Source organism: Canis lupus, chromosome 4, assembly GCF_048164855.1.
Source record: "Canis lupus baileyi chromosome 4, mCanLup2.hap1, whole genome shotgun sequence".
Taxonomy (NCBI): Eukaryota; Metazoa; Chordata; class Mammalia; order Carnivora; family Canidae; genus Canis; species Canis lupus.
The window spans coordinates 42,561,227-42,585,701 of NC_132841.1; the positions used below are offsets into that span (position 1 = coordinate 42,561,227).

General features: G+C 41.8%; 2 protein-coding genes across 3 annotated transcripts in view; one reads left to right on the forward strand and one right to left on the reverse strand.

Annotated features, from left to right (window-relative positions):
- DOCK2 (dedicator of cytokinesis 2) overlaps window positions 1-24,475 on the reverse strand; it is a 397,905-nt gene that overhangs the window by 70,938 nt on the left and 302,492 nt on the right. Inside the window, exons 28-30 of the mRNA XM_072824198.1 lie at window positions 18,677-18,775; window positions 16,069-16,163; window positions 4,503-4,581 (exon numbers count right to left, since the gene is read on the reverse strand). Of these exons, the coding sequence (XP_072680299.1) occupies window positions 4,503-4,581; window positions 16,069-16,163; window positions 18,677-18,775 (273 nt within the window). The remainder of the gene's footprint in view (window positions 1-4,502; window positions 4,582-16,068; window positions 16,164-18,676; window positions 18,776-24,475) is intronic.
- The window catches only part of INSYN2B (inhibitory synaptic factor family member 2B), a 150,398-nt gene continuing 146,829 nt past the window's right edge, over window positions 20,907-24,475 (forward strand). For both annotated transcript variants that reach the window (XM_072824201.1, XM_072824199.1), the window contains exon 1: window positions 20,907-21,127. The gene's annotated coding sequence lies outside the window, so the exon portion shown is untranslated. The remainder of the gene's footprint in view (window positions 21,128-24,475) is intronic.

Below are 24,475 nucleotides of genomic sequence, written 5' to 3' on the forward strand. Positions count from 1 at the left end.
TGTTCTCACAAATATTTGTTGAAAAATTCATTAATGAGCCCAGCACTCCCCCTGCATTCTTAACTGCTCCCCAGACACTATGATCTTTGTAGCATTATTCTCCCATTTTGAAGATCAGGACACTGAGGCCCAGAGAAGTTAAATAAGTTGCCCAAGGTGACACAGCTACAAAATGGCAAGGCTGGCACTTGAATCTAAGTGCAATCTCTCTCTAGAACTTGTATTCTTAACACTCTGTTCTTCTGCAAAAATTTTTCTTTCCTTTCTCAATTTCCTTTAGCCTTGGTTGTTGGTCAAGGTTTCCACTGAGTCATCTGATATTTCACAGTCCTTACAACAGATACTCAAGGATTTTTGATCCTACAAGATTCCTTCACAACGGCTATGAATTATTTACCCTAATTCCATTGAAAAAAATATAAAGCGCCCAGCACAGTGTTGCTAAAATACCTGAGTTGGAAAGCCACAGCTGTCATGAGCATTGGGTGGGCCTGACCTGATCGGTGTCACGGGCACTATTGGGATGGATTTTGGTTAGGAACATTGGGTCAGAGGTTGTCTGGAGGCCTCAAGCTATGGCCGAAGAAGCTGTCCCCAAGCACGTGGCCATCTTTCTGTGTGGTAAAGTTGTCCCACCTTGATCCTCCCTGGAGGTTGCTGTGGGCCCCTTCAAGGCTTTGATGGGTGCTCTCCATGGTATGTGCTCCCTCTCTCACCTTTTTTGCCATTACAAGTTACGTTTCCCATTATAGAGACCAAGCCTGCCTTCGGTCTTCCATTAATAGCTGGGACTATCCTGGAATATCCTTTTCATTTCACAGGGTCTCCAGTACAGGTTCAAAAATGATTCCAAGGTAGTCTGGTGCCCAGAAGCTGATCAAGTAATGCCTCAAAGCCAAGGCTGGGATTACCAAATGCAGAGCCAATTACAGCTTGCCAAGTAGAGAGAATGTTCTTAGTAGTAATCAAACAGCTGCCTAAGACAAAAACAATCTTCCTGGAGCCAAAGAGCACATCTGAAGTGTAACCACGGCTTCCTGGCCAATCAGAGTACCCAATATGGAGATTCTAATTCCACAGCCAATCATTGCAGAGCTCTCTATCCCAGGGCGGGCAAGAGCTAACTAGGGCAGTCAGTGTTTCTGTAGCTAAATAGAGCTGTCTCCTAGATTTGAAAGGCACTCTGTTTTTAAAAGACAGGGCAGATGAGTTGGAAAGGGCCTGGGCTTTGCAGACAGGACAGGAACTGAATTTCAGCAGCAACTTGTTGGTGAGTAGGTGACCTTTAACAGGAGAGTCGACCACTTTGAAGCTCAGTTTATTCATTGGTAAAATGGGTATATCCCAACCCAACAGGGTTATGCCATAAGTAGATGCCTAATAAAGATTAGTCACCTTGAAAAGTTTGGATGTTTGAAGATGGATTCAGAGCTTACTCTCGCGACTCTAAGATCACTGAGGGCAGGGCAGTGTCCTGCTTTGCTTCTGAGTTCCTCATAGCATGTTACTATAGTCTAGACCTATGAGGATTGCTCTTAAACAGAAATCCTTGCTGAGTTGCATTTGAAATCCTCTCTTGGTCTTCCCTGACCATGCAAATGGGTGTGAATGCCAAGGCTCAGCGTCTTGAATAGGGGTTGGGAATGCAAATTATGTTAGCCCTGGGCAGAAAACATCATTTCTGTAATTCCCTGGTCTTGTCACCTGCAGAGTGGCACCCACAGAGCTTCTTGCTTTTTGTCCTTTGTATCATAAAACCACAGTTCCAGAAAAGATATAAGGGATAATCTCATTGCACCTGCCCCTCCTCTGGACAGTGGCTGCCAAGGCCAGCAGCTCTTAGTGATGGATGCTGTTCCTGCTGATATTAAATGTATAATTAATGAAACTGCAAGAAGGAAACAAGGCGTGTTCCAGGCAGGGTACAGAGAACAAATCCATTCTCACATGGGGTGAGGGAAAGGTAGGAGAACAAAGATAAGGCTGAAAAATGATCCTGTTCTTGAGTACTTTTCAGCAAGTAACTACAGAGGTCTCATTAGGAAAAGAGACTTATTTGATTTTGTAATGTTGGCCATTTTCCTGTTTTATAAAATCCTGTGGGTATGACAGCCCTAGGCAATGCATGGTGACCGGAAAGATGCCTGCCTACTGTCCTGTTTACCAAGGACTGACATATGAGTTCCTAGACTTGATATATTTTAGGTCCATCATCATCATTATCATCAAAATGATAACTATTATTATAATGAGCTCATATTTTATTAAATTGCTAACATGTTTCTGGTAGTGTTCTAAATGCTTTACATGAATTAATTCACTTAATCCTCTCAAAAATCCAATGAGGTAGCTGTAATTAGTATTTTTATTTGATGTTGAAGAGACTGAGGCATAGAGAAGTGGGGTAATTTGCCTAAAGTCACACAGCTCATAAGCTCAAACTTCCCATGTATGAAACCCCCTTTCTCTGGGCATCTCTCAGATGCAGATTTTCTTTAAGGAAAACAGGATAAAATCTAAAAGAATGGCATGAAGGACTGAAGCTGCACTTCTCTTGGAAAGTACCCCCTAAGACCATGGAGGACAGCCAGAGTCGGGAAACCAGGTCTGAGGCTGTAATTGCCATTGCCTACGGACAGAGATGGGCAAACCAGCCATCAGTTTTATGGCCTAAACACTACCTCACTGCTGGCCCCTAGGTGTGTTGATCCAAGCTGCCCCTCCAAAAAAGCAACGACCTTATTAGTTTCCTGGAACACACTCGTACCTGAAGCCTGCAGGCATCTGGTCCACATTTGGAAGGGGATCAAACACTTCTGATTCAAACAGCCAGAGTGACATGTTTTGCTTCCATGTCAAAGATTTATAGTCTCAGTCAGAACCTCTCTGTGAACCCAATGCGGGGGTGGCTCCCTCTTTTGCATGTGGCTGTGGTGAGCTGCAGCTGTGATGTCAGCCTCTGCTGTGCTTTGGTCTCAACTCCACACTGATGTGCTGTGTCACTTCAGGCTATCTGCTTATCACCTCCCAGTCTCACATCCCGAATCCTTCCAGCAGAAAAAGTACTAGTAATAGTAACTAACTTGTAGTGTAGTTGTCAGGGCTGAGAAAGAAAATGCCTGAGAATGCTTCTCATGAGATCTGCACATCTAAGTCATCAGAAAATGGCAGCTACCCTTTTTATCATCATTAGCATTATAGTGCAGTTGCCTGATTTGAATGCAAGGTGGTGGGAGAGAATCTTATTCAAAGATAATGTTTATTAAATACTTCTAGGCTGGCTCTCCAGTGGTGTGGGCCTCATAGGCCCCAGGCATCATCTCCCCATGGAGACCTACTATGTGTCAGGCACAGAGCACAGAGTCTCTGTGAGTAGGTCTTCATACTCATGAAGCTTACACTTTACCAGAGAAAAGAGAGGGAAAAAATGTGCAGGTGGATAAATAAGAGAGATAATTTCAAATAATATTCAGTGCTATGAAGAGACTACAACAGGTTAAATGGTAATACATAATGACCATGGGGTCGTGGGGAACCCTCAAAGAGGACTCATCAGGGGAGGCGTCTTTCAGGAGGACGTGTTTGAATGAAAACTGGTGGAACCTACAGTGAATTGTCCCAGCAAGCTCCTTGACACACTCCAGTTCTGCAAAAACCCTATGAAATAGAAAGAGTCAGTATTGTGAACATTTTGCAGATGTGTCAACTGAGGCATAGACACAGTCCAGGCCTTGTTTGAGGTTGCTCAGCTGGTCAGAGGCCAAAACCCAGCTTGGAACTGAACACTTCAGATGAGCAGCAGAAAATACAATTGCCTCAATTTATTGGCTACTTCCGAAGCTTGCACAGCAAGAGATCCTAGAGGATCCCCAGGGGCGGGATCCCCTTTCAGGGCCCTTCTCTCTCATATCACCAGCAGGAGGTAGCAATCTGGACTTTTCTACAAGGCTTTGAGGAATTGGCTCTTCTTGCCTAGGTCTTTAGCAAGTGTGTCACTCTGTTTGCCCCAGGGACATGCTTTGAGGCCCCCAAATCTCATAGAGGCCACAGGTCTTGTCTGAGTCCTAAAAGTGATTTCTGGAGGAATCATGAAGTCACAGAAATGTATTAGTGAGCTTTATTTTTCAGTGTCTATGAATGGCTGTTTTTCTAGGCTCCAGTGAATAGAAAAGGAAAAGAATGTGATGTTTCTCTAAAAGGTGCTACCCACTCTGACAATGGATGAATGCAAATCTCCTCTTTAGCACAAAATACATTATACAGTCACATTTGCATGTGCTGCTCGGTTAATGACTATTTATTTAATCAAGGGCCTGGTTCCAAACCCTGAGTTTCAATCAAGGGACTGGTTCTCTCCTTGTTCACACTCCTCTGTGGAAATCCCCAGAGACACTGGCATACCTATGTGTGCTTTGAGATGTGTCTAATGGTGCAATCAGCCCAAGATGTTACAGCCATCTTGCCAGGGCACCCCAAGCACACCCCGGGTGCTTCACACTCACCTGGAACTCAAAGTTCGTGTGTTCCAGAAACTTCTGGTTCATGGTTTCTGCGAACTTGTTGATAGCTCTCAAGAAGACCCTGGAAGAGGGGAAAAGGTCACAAGGCCATCTGAGTATGCTACCCCAGGCATCCCTCCCCATCCTCCAGACCAAAGTTCCCTCAGGCAGGAGCTCAAAGACCCCAAAGAAGAGGTCAGCTGACCCACCTGCTCAGTGTAGAGCTGGGGCCATGTTTGCCTTGCAAGAACTTAAGACCTATCTATTTGACTTCCTTAGAAAATGTGTATTGTCCTTTGTTTAAACTATTACAAGCTTATGGAAGAAAATTTATGCTATCCAGAAAGAAAGAAATTGCTTCCTCTACACACAAATAAGCAAACAAACAACCAACACACCATCGAATCTTATCCTCTAGAAAAAAGCCATCACTGAAATCCTGATGAATGTTATGTTCAGAGGTCTCCCTAGATGTATATACATGAATGGTATTTGAAAGATATCATTTTGATAAATAGGGCTAAACGGCAAACAGGTTTCACAGCCTGTTTTTTTTACTCAGCAATAAATTGTGTTTTCCTTTCATGCCAATGAATGCAGATATACATCATGCCTTTTAATTACTGAAGAGCATGCCTTTCTATGTGGATCACAGTTTATTTAATCAGTCTTTTAGTGATGATCCTTTATACTCAGCTTTTATAGACAGTGCTTCAGTACTCACTCTTTTATGTACACCTTGCACCTCTGACATACACTTCTTTTCCAGTCTTCTTCTTGAAGTGGTAGTACTGATCAAATGCACATTTAACATTTTGGTACCTGTTGTCAAATTGTGTTTCTCCATAAACATCTTCCCATTCATCTCTTCCTCCCCTTCCTCCTACCAAGCCCTATTGACTGGTCTTTCAGCCTCCCATCTCTTGTCTCTTCAACATCAAGAGTATTTTGTCCAATGGACAGCTCCAGTCATGTCAATCATCCATTTTAGTGACTCCCCACTTTCCACAGGATAAGCCCAAACTCTTTCTTTTGACAGTCAATGCCCTTTGTGATTGGACTCCACCCTTTTTAGACTCATTTCTCACTGTTATCCTGTGCTTTTTCTAGTTTTCTGATACATAGCTGTGTTCTTCTTTTGTATAAATGCCTCTCTCCTTTTAATCTCTTTAGGGCAGGGTCTGCTGCATCTTTGTGTCCTCCAAAGGATAGTTATTACAATTTCCTTTCCCAGAATTCAGCATGGTCTAGGATGACTTATTTGTGTGACTCAATAATGCCTGTCTCCTCCACTAGACTGTACTTTCCTTCAAATCAGAGACTCCCTCCATGATCTCATCTATTTTCCAACCTACATGCCTTTGGTTCCCAAATTTATATCTTCCTCCCTGGCCTTTCCCCTGAGCTTCCAGCTTGCATTCCAGTTCCCTACTCCATATCCTCACGTGGATTACTAATAGGCATCTCAAACATAAGGTCAAAATCTCAACCCCTGTAGTCTTCAAATGTTTCTGTAGTCTTCCCATCTATGTTAGGGTTAACTCTATCCTTCCAATTGCTCAAGGAGAAAAAAAAAACTGTAGCATCCCTGATTTTCCTCTCTCATATCTTGCACCTGGCCTATCAGCAAAACCTTTTAGCATTACTTTAAAAATACAACCAGAATTTGACTATTTCTCAACACCCCATTTACATTGACCTCAACCAAGCCACCATCATTTCTTTCCTAGATTTCTGTAATAGCCTTCAATCTGCCACATGTCCACCTGTGACCTAGTCTCTACTGTGTGTGTGTGTGTGTGTGTGTGTGTGTGTGTGTGTGTTTGTAAAATCTTCGAGGACAGTGGCCAGATCTTACCTGTACCACTGTCTATAATTTTGGATTAACATTGGATAATCAATAACTACTTATCCATTGAATGGCTGGTCCCAGAAAAATGCCCATTTGGCCTACCTGAGACACTATAGGAAGAGCCAGCAAAGAAGTATAGATTAGAAGGTAATTGCTTTGCATAACTATTGTGGCTCAATTCTGCATGGGAACTTCTGAGACACTGTAGAGAACACACTTGCACTCAGCAGTGTTTCCTCTCAAGCATGTGGAACCTGGACTATTTATTTACCAATGCTAGCCCCTCACTACTTGGAAGTTGCTCCTCTGGGCATTAAGTCCCCAGTATCTCTGGCTTGCCCTGTAGGTGGACTGAGCTCTCTCTCGCAGCCAGAGAAAGTCCAGAGAATTAAAGAACTAGGAAGCTCGGGATATGTGGTAAATGTCCACCAAAGCTGTAGGTATATTCTGGATTGGTCAGGAGTATAGGCAGGGCACCTCTAGAATTTGCCACATTGGGCATTGCTTGTAAAGAACCTGGGCTAGGTATTCATTAGGCATTTAATGTTTGTTGAACAAAGAAGACAGTGCATCCTGGTATCAGGATCACAAGATGTATACACCCACACATACACAGCTGGATGTGGACTCTGGCTTTGCCACTTCCCAGCTGTGTGGATTTGAGACATGTTCGTGTCACTTTGACATCTCAGTTTCCTTGCCTGTGAAAATACCAACAATGTAGGCCCTTTCCCAGGGTCACTGGGCATTAGTGGCAAATGCATGTTAAGTGCGGAGCATGGTGCCTGACACAAATATAACAACAGGAACACAGCAGCTATGGCTACTTCAGACCCCTTTGGGTTGCTTCATTCTTCTTCCAAAGTCAGGGACTAACAGCAACATGGGCAGACAGGACCAGCTGCAGCTGGCAACCAGTTCTGCGCTAAGCAGGACCATGTAAAGGCAAAAAAAAATGAAAGAAAAAGAGAGAGAGAGAGAGAGATCCTCCCCACTATCGGGATGTTAAAAATTGAGATTTCTTTGGCTTTGCTTTTCTGTCATTTGCTAATATGCTTTTGAAAAATACCTATATTTTCTCCTTAAAGATTAGTATCTTATTCCCCAGATGGAAATGCATTGAGTGGCTGTCATATTATGCTTTAAGTATCTCAGAATCTCTAATGTGATATCAAAATGAGGGGTTTTACAAATTCTCAGAAGCAACAAAGCTATCAGTAGTTTCAGTAATAGCCATTATTTTGATTGTCAGCTTAAACCTGTCTCTGGTTCTCAAAGGCCAATCAAATAACCAAGGAATTGATCAACCCTCTGTGCCAATGGTGGTACTGATGTCAAATAGGGGCTAGAGGCAGTAAGTCAAGGTTCTTGCCTCTCTCTGGGTTCTTCCACAGCCACTCTCTGGGAATCATGGATCCTAGTGTCACTTAACTTTGCTTTCTCATGTATGGGTTTGGAAAAGTTTGTCTTTTGTCTTCTTTTTAAAAAATAACTGTGTTTAAAGCCTAAGCACTAATATGGTGAAGTAAATTGGAATGAAAACATACTCAACTCTTTCTGTTACTCTCAACAATGCACTTGAATTGTTGAAAACGAAGTTCATGACCAGATCTCAATCTAACACTTCCTGCATCTCATTTGTGATGCGTAGGATCTATAAAATCAATAATAAGGGCAGCCCGGGTGGCTCAGCAGTTTAGCACTGCCTGCAGCCCAGGGCCTGATCCTGGAGACCTGGGATCGAATCCCGCGTGGGGCTCCCTGAATGGAGCCTGCTTCTCCCTCTGCCTGTGTCTCTGCCTCTCTCTCTCTGTGTCTCAAGAACAAATAAATAAAATCTTTAAAAACAAAAGAAATAGAAAAGTTGGGTGATGCCTGGGTGAGTCAGTGGTTGAACATCTATCTGCCTTCGGCACAGGGCGTGATCCTGGGTCCTAGGTCCAGGGTCCAGGGATTGAGTCCTGCATCGGGCTCCCTGCGTGGAGTCTCCTTCTCCCTCTGCCTGTGTCTCTGCCTCTCCTCTCCCTCTCTCTGTGTCTCTCGTGAATAAATAAATAAAATCTTAAAAAATATAAAATCAATAATAATCAGAGCCACAGTTACCAATGATGGGACAGGCTCTCCGCTAAGGACTTTGCATGGATTCTTTCTGTTCTTCTGTCTTTTTCTTGTTTAATTCTTACATTAATTCTCTGAGTTGGGTATTGTTTCCATTTGAGAGATATGAGTTTAGGTAACTTTCCCAATAACCCAGCCAGTACATATGAAATCAGGATTTAAACAAAAGTATGCTGCTTCACAATGTAGGTATTTAAGCATTCTGCTATTCTGTCCATAAGCAAACCTCTGTAACTCTGTTCAATCTGATCTGTGAGCTCACCTTATTAATAATAGCAAAGATAGAAGTATTGCTATTTGTGTACCCCATGCTAAGTACTCTACAGACATTCTTTCATATAATTCGATAAACCAAGGTAGGTGTTATTGTTATACACATTTAACAGAAGAAGGAACTGAATGTTGGGAAAATAAAATTATTTCCCCACATTCACACAGCTAATAAACAGCAGAGTACAGACCAATGTCACAGTTGTCTTTCTCTAAAGCCTTTGCAATTAACCAGAAGGGTATATGGGTTCCCTTGAAGGTCTGCCTGCAGTCTTTTGGCACTGGACATGCTTCTACTTGTGCCCACCGTTTTGCACACAGTCCCTTCACACTTTGTTCCCATCATCCTGCAGCTCTGCCCACAGCTGCCTAGGAACAGGGCCAAACCCTGACTCAGGCAGTCTTCCCTGGGTGGTCAGTGGCCCATGGGTGCCCAGTGGGGGCACCCAGACCTGGAGAGTAGTTAAATCAAATCCTTTGAGGCAGTCCTAATGCGGGACAACTAGGGAGAAGACAGTGATCCATGCTCTAAGTAGAATCCATGAACAGATGACTCTGAGAGGAAGCAGAAGCCACATGTGAGAGAAGTCAGCTGCTGGGAGTAAAAAGAAACTGGCAGAATGATCCTTGAAGGTGGAGTAGGGGAATATGATGATAGTTACAACTTAATAAGATCTGACTATGTAGCAGATCCTACTCTAGGTATTTTACATGTATTTTCTCAACCAATTGTCACAATTCCACTAGGAAGTAGGTACAATTGGTTTTACTGCTATTACACAGACTCCTGCAGGTGCTTGAACAAGCCTATGCTGGGTCAGATTCTCACTCTGGCTCTCTTCCATGCTGTGTCCTGGAGCTGGTTGCTTGACCTCAGGGAATCTCAACTGCCCCTTCTGTGAAATGAGCCATGTGAAGATGAAAAAAGATGTAGTGATAAAGGTGGTGGCCCAGTGCCTTAGCACATAGAACTCCTCAATAAATGTCAGTTGTTGTTATTGTTAATAACCTGGCCACCTGGTAGCTCTGAGGCAGGAGGATTCCAGGCTGAAAACATTCTGATGTGACAACCAACTCGCACCCACAGGTTGTAGGACAGGAATAAAAGGACATGTCCTTGATGGTGAGAATGCTCAGGGAGAGAGGGCCTCTTTGAATTCCGTCCCCCTCCTTCCTGTGGTTCATGGGATGTAGTTGATTCTATTGGTCAAAACCTGACAATGGAAATAAAAGAGCTGGAGAAGATATTCTTATTCCTCCCCTCCAGGAAGTGAGAAATCCATCCTCCCAGAATCTTTAAGCTGCTTCCCTCACAACACACAAAAGCTCTGTGCACCAAGAGGTTAGAGTGAAGTAACAGCTTCCAGCTCACCCCCAGTAACCCCAACACTTTGCATAGAATCTGGGATTCTAGTGAGGGGTGCAGTATGCTCTTGGAATCTGGAATTCTGCAGCTTGCTGAACATCAGGATTAGAGGTGCTGTGCTGGCTAAAGAATCCATGGAGAGGCTTCTTTCTGGTCAATGTACACTGGAGGAGGTGAGGTCCACAAAAAGGAGTAGGCACTACAAACTAATGTAGGTAGGAGGAAGGAGAAGCAAGCGACAGTTATCTGTCAGGGTCCTGATGAAGCCACCATATGATTGCTGGACACTGCCCTACTCAACTTCCTATGATTGACTCCTGTGACCCTACTGTGTACCTAGTATATGCTTGAGACAATGTTAGACCTTGAATTAGGACACTGATAAAAGTAGACAAGATCCAGCCCAGATTTGTCACTTCAGTGAAATATTTTGTGTATTTCTACACCATAGGAATGTGACAAGGAAAATAATAGCTAACACTTATGAAATGCTTGCTATGTGCCAAGCACTGTTCTAACTACTTTGTATATATTATTTCATTTCATTTGGGTCCTCACAATTGTGATAGATACTATTATTCGCCTCATTTTATAGGAAGAAAAAATAGAGTCATAATAATTACATAACTTCACCCAAGGTAAGCTAACTATTAAATGATGGAGGCAGGATATGGATCCTGGCAGTTGTAAATCTTACCTCCTCTGTGTATTTTTTGTGCTCTGGACTCACTGCAGTGACTATAGCAATTGATCACATTTCCAGGGGCACATTTCCTGTCTCATCAACTAGACCATAAGCCCCTTGCCTTCTGGGGCCGAAGAACAGGCCCACTTCCTAGAGCCCTGCATAACCAGGATACTCAGTAAATATGTTGGTTGATTCCATTTTGAGATGGTTTAGGGATGTGTACAAATCCCCAAGCCCCCTCAAAATGTTGGATTTCCAGATTGAGGTGCAGTTAGAAAGGGGAAAAAAGAGGTTCCTAGGTATAATTTTGTTAGTTTGCTACATTATAAGGAACTTCATCATTTAAAAATTTAACATACCACGTAAACCAGATTTTACTGAAAGCCGCATTTTACCAATAAGAAAAAAAAATGTTCTAGCAGAAGGCATTTCTTGCAGTAAACATGTCACTAGGTCTGCATACACTAACAGTACACAGCTGAGAAGACATTCAACTCTGGAAAACTCCATTCCCTCCACCAAGCAGATAAATAAATCATATGTGACTGATATATACATACACACATAAATCCTAAGTGATAATAGAGAAATTATAAAAACAGGTAAGTTATAATAACATATAAATAATAAGGAAAGAAGGAAGGAAGGAAATTGTAAAATACCTACTAACCAGCATAGGAAGTAAGAAATGTTCTGGCTATGCCATGCTGCATATTCTGTTTATCCAATTTACATTGAAATCTTTCACTAGCTAGTCACTTGACCTTGGGCAAGTTACATCTTTGGGCCTCTTGCAGTTTTCTGAGCCACTAAACATGCAGTCGGCACTTTTATACAATGTACTTCATAATATGAGCCTCACTATTTTACAGGATGAAGCAGTGGAGATCAAGAACATGGACTCTGATTGCATGGCTTCTTAATAGCAATGAAACATTGTATTAAGTTACTCATCTGTTCTGTGCCTCAGTTTTCTCCTATATAAAATGCGGATTACATGTAAAGTTGTGAAGATTAAATAAATTAATACATGGAAAGTACTCACAACAGCAGTAGATCTAGGTGCTTAACACATGTTAGCTATCATAACATCAAAGCAAATGTAAAAAAAAAAGTAGAAAATTTCCTTTTCAGAAATATTTTAGTTATTTGAGAGACAGAGACAGAGAGAGAAAGTGAGAGCACGAGTAGGAGCAGAGGGAGAGGGAGAGGGAGAAGGAGAGGGAGAAGCAGACTCCCTGCTGAGCAGAGGGCCTGATGTGGAATTTGATCCCAGGACCCTGAGATCATAACTTGAGTCAAGGGTATATGCTTAACCAACTGAGCCACCAGATAGGGCTCCTATCTAGGAGCCCCAGATAGGTGAGAAACTTTCAAGCACTCCATTGTGAACTGAAGATGAAGGACATTTACTAACTAATCTAAGAGAAAAATAATCATTCATCTGGTTGACATTAGGCACATGCTTCTCTAGTCCAAGGCTAAGTGTGTTGTCTACACCCGGGAATGGCAATGCTTCTATTCAGTGAGTTTTCTGAGGTACCAGCACTGTTCTAAAGAGTAACTCATTCTATCCTCACAAAAAAACATCATGAAATGGACATTATAATTAATTCCCATTTTATAGATCAGGAAACTGAGAGTCCAAGAGATTAAATGACTTCCCAAGAAAGGGAAGTAGCAGACTTCATAAATCTGCAACCCAGCTGTTTATCTGAGTCTAACTTTTTTTTTTTTTAATGTAGAGACTTAAGTACTTGACTGAGCCTTAAGGGATGCAAATATTTCTATTTAGAAGAAATTTTCACTTTCTTAGATACTTTAGAAAATTATATTGTTATTTTCTAAGTATAAAGAAACCAAGGATTATTGTATCATCTCTGGGGGCCTATCCCCCCAAAAAAGACCAAAGTCCACAGGTAGCTGGGATTTCAGGAGGGAACATTCCTTCAAATTCTTCCACATGCTTCCTCCAAGATGACTATAGGCAACTCAGAAGGACTTGCTGGCCTGGTCAGGGCTCCAGGCTCTCTGGGCTCCCATCCTCCTGATCCTTTATAAGTGGTAGATGTCCGTGCATTTATTTGCCTATCCACCACCCAATTCTTCTGGTAACAACTTTTAGATTTTTTCTTTGGATAACTACTCCCTCTACCTCTCCCTTTGCTCCCAGGCTTTGTGGTTTGGGTAGAACTAACCGTAGCCAACCAGTTGCAAATGGAGTTATGTGATCCAAGCCTGATGAAAGAGGAAATTTCACTTTCCTGGCCACAGAAATTTATAAATGGTGATGTAGCCTAAGCCAGAGCTTTGAAGAAGACACTTGTTCTGCCTGTTGAAAAGGAAGATTTTTCTTTCTACTGGGGTTGCTAATTCAAGGCATGTCTCTGGAACTTCTAGAGCTCATTTTCCCCACCACAAAGGGAGTATCTGCCTGAGAATGAAGCCAACAGAGAAAAGAGCAAAGATAGAGATAGATTTCTTAGATTGTTTGAACACCTAGACGCATCCATGCCTGAAGCCACAACTCTGAGCTAATAAACTCTCTTTCTACTTAGGCAGATTTGAACTAGATGTCTTTAAAAATTCTAATCAATATGTACTCATTGGATACACAAAGTTCATTATATTATTTACGAATATCAGGCTTTGTGCTAGGGTCTGGAAACACAGAGATAAATTAGACATAATTATCTAGTGCTTGCCTTCAAGAATCTCATTCTTTAATGGCAGAAGCAGTCATCTGAAGAGACAATTATAGTACAGTGGAGTAGCACCATATATGGGCATGTACGGAAATATAGAGAAGAAACACATTCTCCTACCAGGAGAGAGTTCTAGAAGCATCCACAAAGGAGAGGTTACAGTGTCGAGAATTTGAAAGATGCTTTCATGTTGAGTTTGGTCTAGAAGCGGGGAGAGCAATAGTTTATGAAAAGTCAATAGGAGAATGAAATGGTCAATAACAGTGAATAGTTGAATATATCTAAAGCACAGGGTGAGTTGAAGATGACTCACATAGGTGCTTCACATATTTTGGCAAAACCTGATGATATTATTGACCAACTGGCAAACAGTGAAAGGATTCACACACAGTTCAAGAGCTGGCCACTACTATAGCACAAGACGACTGAATATTGACATTAGGTACTATCAGCTACATAATTTGTTGAGCTCAGTGCACAATGAAAATGTGAATCTTCTTGTTCAAAAATTATTAAGAATTTCAAGTTGACAAAAGAAGGGCATTAAACCAAACATGGAGCCCTTTAGAGTGTAGGGTTCTAAGTAACTGTACAGGGTACAGGCTCAGAAATCTGCCTGACAGAGGGGTAGGGAAGGGAACTGCCTCTGATCTGTCACATGGCCCATGCCTAACTTCCACCAACACTTTTATCATTGCAAAAGCCAAACTCCCATCTGTGAGATGAGGGAGAATTGGCAAGTTTAGCTCAGACTGAGAATTCTGACATTTTATTTGCTGGGCTAATTTTCTTCCTTCCACCATTAGCTCCACTGCACAGCCAGAAACTTCCTTCTGCCTTGACAAAACACTTCCCCCCTTCACCAGCCTCTAAACCTGGCCCCAAGAGCTCTGCAGGTAAGTGAGTCTTTTGAGTCATATGGCCAGGCACGTAGGCATCCAATTAGTGGAAGAATAGATTTTTAGAGGGACTGAAGTCGGCTCTTAGGCACACGATACAAAAATTCTCAGACAGTATCCAATGACAAAATTATTAATACATAATTGTTTATAGTCTTCCTTCTTTGCCTCCCACTAAGGAGAATTCTGCTTCTGCCTCTTCAACTTCTCTTCTTTTTACACCCTCTAGGGATATTATTGTTTTCTAGCCAATTCTTGTTTTTTTGGATATAGAAAAAGGGCAATAGATAGGGACAAAACTTCTTGCCAATGTAGAGTGAAAAGCCTTTCATGGGAAGGATTTAAAATAATTATATGAAGCCAAAGGAAAAAAGAGGGGAGAGGCCAAGAAGATCCAGTTTTAAAGGAATTTATGGATAGGAATTGAGAATAAAGTTGTAAGAGAAACTTGGATAACACATGGGATGTGAGACATACTGAGAGAGAAATGAATGAAGAGAATATCATACTGCTGAGTGTTATAATTTGAATTGCATTTTGATGAGATGATACTATTTGAGAGAAAGCATTAAAGACTGAAATTGCTTATAATTACTTTTATCTAATGTTGTGCTACATTATGGGGATCTGAATTATACTTGGGTTACACTGGTATCCTATGAGATATTAATAGATATTATATATACGCACAGAGACATACATATATGCACACCAAATGGTTCCATTAGCAAGTAAATTTGTGAAATTCTGTATCCTAAATCCTTCATTCAGAGAATCCCATCAGCATATTAAAGGCTCTAGGAAGTCCTGCAGCACAGAAATCTGTTCAAAGCTGCTTAATCTAATACTTCCTAAACTTATTTTACTGTATGTCACAAATGTATTTTATTGTTTTGAATAAATGTTAAAATAATATAATTTTAATAAGCCTGACCTTAAGTTCTTCTGTCTCAAGAGTTTGGGGGAGACTTCACAAAGTATGTTAACTTCTTCTAAGATTTATTTATTTATTTGAGAGAGAGGGAAAGAAAAAGAGAGAGAGAGAGAGAAAGTGGGGGAGGGGCAGAGAGAGAGAATCTTTTTTTTTAAAGATTTTTTAAATTTATTCATGAGAAACAGAGAGAGAGAGAGAGAGAGAGAGAGGCAGAGACACAGGCAGAGGGAGAAGCAGGCTCCATGCAAGGAGCCCAACATGGGACTCGATCCCGGGACCCCAGGATCATACCCTGGGCCGAAGGCAGGCACTAAACCGCTGAGCCACTCCGGGATCCCCAAGAGAGAGAGAATCTTAAGCAGACTCACCACTGAGCAGAGAGCCCGATATGGGGCTTGATCTCACTACCCTGAGATTATGCCTGAAGCCAAAAACCAAGAGTTGGAGGTTAACCGAGTCACCCAAGCACCCCACAAAGTATGTTATTTTAACTGGCATTTAAAGAATGGAAAAGGTGGGAGGTAGCCAGCCCAGTATATACAAAATCATGAGGACTAAAATATTTTTTAAAAAAGAAGATTCAAGATTGGTGTGAAGTGCCCTGGTGTTTAAAAGTAGAAAGACTCTGCTATACTTTTATTCTCACCAGGAAGAAAGTATCCTTACTTTGTCTCTATGAGGGCTCTTTAACGTGATTGCTGGGGTGATGTAGCAGTTAGGAACAAGTGGTAGCTCACCTGTTCTGAACCATACTCATGGCCATCCAGTCTATAGGATACACATTTTTCCCAATGAGGTCCTTGAACATGATGAATGTCTCCATCAAGAAGTCCTGAAATTGTAAAGCAAAACACACTTGTCATCTTGTCTCATAGGAACTGACTGGAAGTACCCAGATCTTGTTGGATGTTTAAATTTTTTTCTTTATTATTTTTTTAGAGAGGCAGAAAAGGGAAAGGATAAAAGTCCCTTTCGCTTAATAAGTCCAAAGAAACCAATCGCAGTGGATTTTTAAATGGAAGCTTCATGTTTGTTACTAGGAGACTTTCACAAATACAAGTGGAATGTGACTATGTGAAAATACTCTCAAAACAGAGTGCTAGTAATTCTGTCTTTGGGAGGAAAGAAGTAAATGCATTTGTTGATGTCACAATTTTTTAATTTCTCAAATATGTATTTAAGAAGGAAATATTCTACGCTTTGTGAAGGCATCTCAGGTCATATAACAAGCAATTACTAACATGACCACCTAATTAGCAGTACTGTAAACACAACTATTTCATATAACAGACATATCCATGGGCAGATTAGAGGAAATGCAACAGGGACTCTCTTCCCCTTGTTTGAAGAGGTTGAGAGTAGATTTCAACACACTCCATCAGATATCGCAGCACGCCAAGCTTGTGTTCCATCTTTGCCGAATACAAATTCAAGACAAATCCAGATAGCAAAGACCAGGAACACTGGCATGTGGACGCCTCTGGGCTAGAAGAAGCCAAATCATACTCTCTGTATGATTTTGGGAAAATTTTAAATCCATAGGAAACCCATTCAGAGCTCTTTCCTTAAACTAGTTAGTGGTTTTCAAATTATTTTAACAGCATAATTCTTTGTCCAAAGAAAATATTACTAGAACTGAATAGATAAAAAAGACAAAAGTAGAATAGCTGTGGTTGACATATGTGTGTGTGTGTGTGTGTGTGTGTATGCATGTATGTTTATGGTAGAAGATAGTGAGGATGCGAGGAATATAATTCGAAAATCACTAAGCTTAATTGCAAAATTCTGAAAATTAGATTTGTTCCTTTTCAGCAATCTGCTTCTAGGGAAAATTATGTCAACGCTTTAAGTCCCAGTTTCCACATCAGCAGAATGAGGATAACTGTGAAGATTAAGCGCACACTGTCTAAAAGATGCTCAGCACAAAGCCTGGCCCATTGTAACTGCTCATTAAATGCTGGATCGTGACAATGGCGAGTATTGTTATTCATCTTTGATATCACCTGGGGAAATGGGGATATCATCACAGGCTCTTTCCCTTCCTATGGCAACGGAGAAGGCCTCCGGCTCATAGATGAAAAACCTAGCTTTTGAATGAGAAGCTATAGTATGCTGTAAGGGTTAGGACAGAAGTTCAAATCCTACTCTGCCACATACTTGCTATATGACCTTGAGCAAGCAGATTATAGACTTATAAAATGTGACTGCTAATCCCTAGGTCATACTGTTGTGAGGATTATATAAAACAGTATATATGTTCAACAAGTAATAATTCCCTTTTCTACCTGTCTTATCACTTTTCCTTCCACTGAGGATCAAAAATTAGGAATCTGATCTATTTCCATGTCCCATGACATAGAGAATTTAGGGAAAAATCCTGGGTTATTTGGCTTTCCTTTTGTTTTATTTTTTGTGTATCCAGAGAAAGATTACATTTCTTGCCAATACTGCTCCAGTGAGGAGATCATCTCTCTGCTGAATGGCTGAAAGAGTAAGCTTCTTAATAATTCCCTTTTTATGGACCACTCTCTGAGATTGGCCCAATTTTAGCTTTCTTGGCCACTCCAAGGAGAATTGAAAGTGAGCCCCAACAATGGAATTCCTGAATCTAGCAGTAGGAAGGAGACAATGACAGAAACGACCATGTTGAGGGCAAAGGGACTGTTATATCCCCATGACAGCCTGGGCTGGGCTTTATGTTGATAAGTCATCTGCTACAGAGCTATGAGCCTATGGGCCAAAGTCCATGTGCAGACTATTCTGTAGCAAATGAGTCCCGAGAAGCTAAAAGAGCAAAGGGGCTCAGAGGCCAAATTCCTCTATGTATTTGTGATCATAATATAGAAATAGCTACCTTTTACAGGGCACTTAATATGTGAGAGCTACTATGCTCTCATTAACCCCTTCCCCATACTATGAAATAAATTATCCCACTTTACAGATAGGGAAACTGAGGCTTAAGAGAGCTAACTTGCCCATGATCACATATCTTTCCAATGACAAATCTCGGATGCAAATCCTAGACTGTGTGACTCTAACACTCATGCTCTTAAGCCCCCAAATGCCCACGATTCATCAACAAACATTTCTTGAGGCATATTTATGCTAGACATTCAATTTTTATCTCTGACAGAGACTGAAGACATGTTTCAGAAGTGGTATATACAAGCCTAAGTGGAAAATAGAAGTAGAGAATCACATGAGAGTGTTTGTAAACTTAGACACACACATACACAAAATTCACTGGGATACCTTTTTGCCTTGAACTCTTTAAGAGCCAAGAATGAAACATGCCTTCCCTATACTGCCCCCCCCACACACACACGCCACATCATATTGACTCACCACAAGTTCAGAGCTGGTCTGGAAGGTCTCAATATAGAAGGAATAGTGCTGATCACCCATCTGGTTTAAAATGGCTGTCATACATGCCACAAAGTGACTCTGTAAGAAATAAAGAAAGATGCCATGAAATAGTGGAGAGAGCACCATGAGATTGATCTTCCCCAATTCCTCGACTTCAGACTGGAAAACACCCCAACAATCTCAGGCAAGTATAAAAAGATTTCCAAGGAGGGAGAATCTTTCCTTACTGGACCAGCAAGTGAAATGTCACTATGAGGAAATGGGTTCATTTATGGGTTCTTTTTATGGGTTCTTTTTTCAAAAATCATTTACTGAACACCTATTATGTGACTAGGACTGTAATGGGAACTCCAGGTATAGAAATTGGAGCCTGATCCATCACTTCTCCAGCTGCTTGTACTTTGGGAAAAGTCCACTGCATTGGTGTTAGGAGATCTAGCCTGTATCAAGATCCTGGAGATACTTGGAATTTCTGATAAATAATTTTATATATCTAAGTCCCAATTGTTTCATCTGTAAAGTGGGACAATAATCCATCCATATCCTCTCCCCAGATATGTATTAAAAGGATCAAATGGCTCCTATAGTGCTTTGAATAAAATGAATTTCTTTATAGAGAAATCAGTTGTTGGACCATCAAGAATTGCCCAGTGAGAAGCCAATAGCTACCAACACCTGTTAAGGGCCTTGGAGGAGGGCGGGGGGTGGGGGTGAATGGGTGACGGGCACTGAGGGGGGCACTTGACGGGATGAGCACTGGGTGTTATTCTGTATGTTGGTAAATTGAACACCAATAAAAAATAAATTTATTATTTAAAAAAAGGGTCTTGGAGGATAAAAGAAATGAAAAGAGGTGGTCTTTGCTCTTCAGGAATTCATGACCTAGTTGGGAAAGGAAGATTAATATCTGTGAGGGAAAACATACAAGACCTTTGATCTGTCAGGCACACCAAGTGTCAGAGGGATTCAAACGAGAGAAATCAATGCAGGAACTTAGAGAAAAGGTGGGTTCGGAAGGATCCATGGAATCAGAGGAGCAAGAACCAGATCCCTCCATGCACCAGAATATATCACCACAGCCCTTTCTGCTTTTTCCCTCCCAGATTTTATGAGTCTGTATCAGGGTGCATATTTTAGCACAGTTTAGGCTAGTATCTGTAAGCAGCAGTTAGGGACATCTACTCTGGAAATCTTGTAAAGGAAGTACCAACCACAAATCCACCAGAGGAAAGGAGACACTCAAGATTATCTCCTATAAGATTCTAATGGGACTGCCATCTTAGTCAAAGAAAGTCCCACTAGGTTTGGTCAAGGGCAGGCTGATGGAAAATGGTCTGCTCAGTGTGAGGCAGGCCTCTTCAGGGAACCCTGCTGCTAAAGGGTGTCCGACAGAAGGCATACCAGAGGCATCATGTGTTTCGGAAGTATTGTTCGTGAACCAATAAAAATGGATTTGGTATCACAAACTGCTATCTTTGTTATGCATATATATATGTATACGTGTATATACACACACATATATAGAAAATACACATATGAAAAAATACATATCTTTGTAGATTATAGCTTTACAGTTTAGTTATAGTGGTCCAGTCAGAAAGACTAGCTATATAATTCGTGGGGCTCTGAGCAAAATGAAATGAAGAGTCTTTGTTAAAAATTATTCAGAATTTCAAGGCAGCCCTATGTCCCATTCTGAGCACCAGCCCAGGTCGTTATACCCAGGAAGCCAGCCCTGCCACCATGCTCACACACCATAAATATTTAGAAAACACACAAAGCTGGATGAAAGCGCAAAGCTGAGACTTTCGAGAACAACAGTGAGGACACTCGTCACTGGACACTATGTTGATGGGGACCTGGAGCCTCTATACTGGGGTGAACCATCTTGATCATCCAGGGAGGCAAATCCTCTCTTGCTCAGACCCCAGGGGGTGATGGTGAGTTTGTGAAATTATCAGCTCTTTTCAAATCAGACAGAGCACCACCATCACTGTTAACTAGATCCTATTTAAACCAAGAAAGAAGCTTCATCATTGGGTATCCCTCTGGCCAGGCTGGATGCCAGAAAGGAGAAATCCTAGAGTTTGAGAGGTTGTGTGTGTGTGTATGTGTGTTGTGTGTGTGCACACACGCACACACACGTGTTTCCTCTACTCTCTCCATCTCTTCTCTCCTTTCCTCAAAGAATTCAGCCTGTGACCACTAGAGGTCTTTTCTTTTCACATGGTAGCTGCCGAGCAGTTTGTTCGGCTTTTTATTTATTCCTACGTGAGCAGACCCACTACACTTCTTGCATATAAACAGTGAAAATTACAACATAAAGGACTCATTATTCCTTCTTTTGGAGTAATTCTGCTGCTGACCAAAGCCCGGCTCATTTTGCAAGGAAAGGGAGGACATCTCTGCAGGTAATTCTACTGCTTCAAGGTAAGAGATTTGGGTAGGTTTTATTTTCTTGTGATCCATGATCCTCTAAGAGAAAATGCTATCACCTCTTGGACAATAGTTTACTTTTAAAGCTTTGGCTTAAATGAGTCCTGGGATTGTGAGCTTGTGTTTCTGTGTGTGTGTGTCTCTCTGTGTGTGTTTGTGTGTGGTGGAAAATCTACCATTGTCAGAACTGCAGGCTGCCCCAAATGCAAAGATACGGAATGCTTGTTATTCCTGGCTTGATTTGAATTTGAAGTGGAGGAAAAAAAAAAAGCAAAAAACAAACCTCAGAGCTTAAGTTGCTTGGAATTACCTTGAAAAGGCTGCATTGTCTTAAGCCTTGTTTAGAGAAACTTCCATGCTGCATTTTAAAAGAAATAAAAGGGGAAAGGGTTCAGGTCCCCATCTAGAGAAAGTGACCATTTTCTGAAAGAAACCACTATTTTTTTTATAAAGACTTGCTCACTGTGTTAGAGTCTACCAGTCCATCAAAATTACTTTTACCAGCTTGTTCATTTCTTCCAACTACCACATAGAAAAATCCAGCTCAGTGCCTTATAGCACGATTTGTAGTGCAATGTGACTGAAGTTTGGGCAAGTTACCTGCATTTGGCTGTTAATGACAAATGACAGTGTTTTACATCTGACTGGAAGCACCCCTTTTTTCCTACTATGGTGTCTAGCCCACTTTAGTACCAAATCTGTCAGAAATCATACCGATGCGATCGATTGAAACGAAATGGCATGAGACGCCAATAGCAGATTCGTACTCAGAAAAGATTCTCTCTTGTCATTTATATTAAAAAACAAATAGCAAAGCAAAAACAAAACAAAAGCCGTCTTTGTCACATAATGATAGGATGATAGAATAACATTATGCCTCTGACGTTTATCCTTTTCTCAGTAATATCCCCAGCATGGCATTCTACTTCTTTGCTTCTTGTCCCCTTCCCTTTTTATGAGTTTGAGACCTTACTTCTCTATCCACCATGTTTTAAATGTTTAGAAAGAGATAGGGGAATGGGGTGGGGGTGTGATGCACTAGCAACTCCGATACTCCTCACATGGACATTGCTCAAACTTTATAGCATAGGAGCCAAATCTCCGGATCGTGTCGGCAACATGGAAAAGCCTGAGGACTGCATGGGGGAGAGCAGAGTGGAGGGATCCCCTGCAGTCCAGACTAGTGAGAATCCCCCTCTCCCCAGCCCTGGCAGAGATTGTGTAGGTGACATATATTTACTACCAAGGCATGAGGCAGCCACTCATCCATAGCCCAGCAGCATGCCAGGTGCCTGGATGGGAAATTGCTTCTTAAAACAATACCAGGAGGACCTGCATCTTAAATCCCAGAGAGAAATTGTATCCGAGGCTCTGGCACCAACCAGGCAGTCACCTCGGCTCAGTTTGGGGCGGTTTAAAATGTAGCTAATGAATCACAGCATGAAGAGACACGGTTTGAAAGTAGGTCAAACGTGTAAAAATAAGTGCAATCATCGCAGGCACTTGGCTGATGAGGGGCTACTTAACGCCTTGAGTGGCAGGGCTTATTTGCCACATAGAACCCTCTTCAGCGATCCGCGACAATCAATCCTCTTAATTAATTCAGCCCATCAGTATGGAGAGAGGTCTTGCACACCTGGGAGAGCACTGAAGCTCCGAAGGAAAACAGCCAGGGTGTCTTCACTGTGTGGTGGCAAGAGAGAAAAGAGAAACGCAGTATCGCGTGATTAATATTAATTAGCTGAGATACTAGGTGATTAGGATCAGGAGAGTAGCCCTCCTCAAATCATTCGGCTCCTTTGCATAATAAAACCATCATCATCATTTCCTCATATTGATAAGGCCATTAGTTGGATACACGTCACTCAAGTTAAACATATCTATTCAACCACCTCTAATGCAAACACAGCTACACACAGACACACACACACACACACACACACACACACACACACACACAGTCAAGACCCCTGCAGTGCTGAGTGGACCAGGAAGAGGCTATCAGTTTGCCCTGCCTTGAACAACAAGCATCAAAGGGGGAGAGGGGCCTGGTTGCTGTGGATGCCATGAGTCCCCCACTCACCTGAGATTGTGGGAGGGATGAGCTCACAGAAGGAGGGAAGCAGCTAACTTTGGGAGCTTGCTACCTAAATGCCAACATTACTACGCGATACCAGCTGGTGACACGTTGCTATAGTAACTTCAAATAATGTGCAAGGCCAAAATAAAATAAAATATAGAAAGCTTCAAGGAGAGGAGATGAAGGAAAGTTTTCATACCGAGGGAGGCTCATAGGGAGATGAAAAGTTCTATCTCTCAAGCCATTGATCTCCTTTGGAGACTAAGAGTGGCCAAATGCCATCCTCAGGTTGCTTCTCCATTCACCCCCATTGTCTGCCATGTAGTTATATAACAGATTTTATTCTTGGGTGGATTTGGCACTGTCTGTGTGTTGGATCCAGGACCGGAAGTGGGAGGCTGTGGTGTTAGGAAAAACAGGGACTCTTAAACCCCTTCATCTTAGAGCTTTATCAGGCACTCAGAATTCTAGTTTGTAGTGATCTTTAGGGAAACTAGTGTATTGTTCTGTATTAGCAATCATGTCTGGGCACTGTGCTGGGTGTCAGGGTGCAGCAGTGCTCCGAAGAGTTTACACCTGGTTCCGTCAGGATGTAGGGTGTCAGAGTGCCTTGGAGCCAAGAAGCCTGAGTTCAGATCTTATCTCTATCTTTTCCTCATTGTGGGACTGTGGGCAGAGCCTCAGTGTCCTCATCTGTAAAAGGGAATAGAAATGTTTCTTGGGATCCCTGGGTGGCACAGCGGTTTGGCGCCTGCCTTTGACCCAGGGCGCGATCCTGGAGACCCGGGATCGAATCCCATGTCGGGCTCCCGGTGCATGGAGCCTGCTTCTCCCTCTGCCTATGTCTCTGCCTCTCTCTCTCTCTCTCTCTCTCTCTCTGTGACTATCATAAATAAATAAAAAAAATTAAAATCTACTGTATTTAAAGCATTACTGAACAGGCATATGTGACATTATAGAAATAAAAAAAAAAGAAATGTTTCTTACTTTATACAGTTTGTATGAGGATTAAATCAAAAAGCACTTAGAACAAGCCCTTAATAATTATCAGCTATTATTATTATTGTCCCTGTTGCTTACTGTGATCCAGAGAAACTATGGATATTTAGCTCATTGAAATTCCTGACCTGGTGAAGGAAATGATGACATTAATGACTTACCCATGACTGGCTGTGGACACATCAAGTGCTCCCAATCACAGCTCAATGCCTTTGACTCTGAACGTGCGTGCCTTGGTTAACAACATGCCCAAAGTCCAGCTG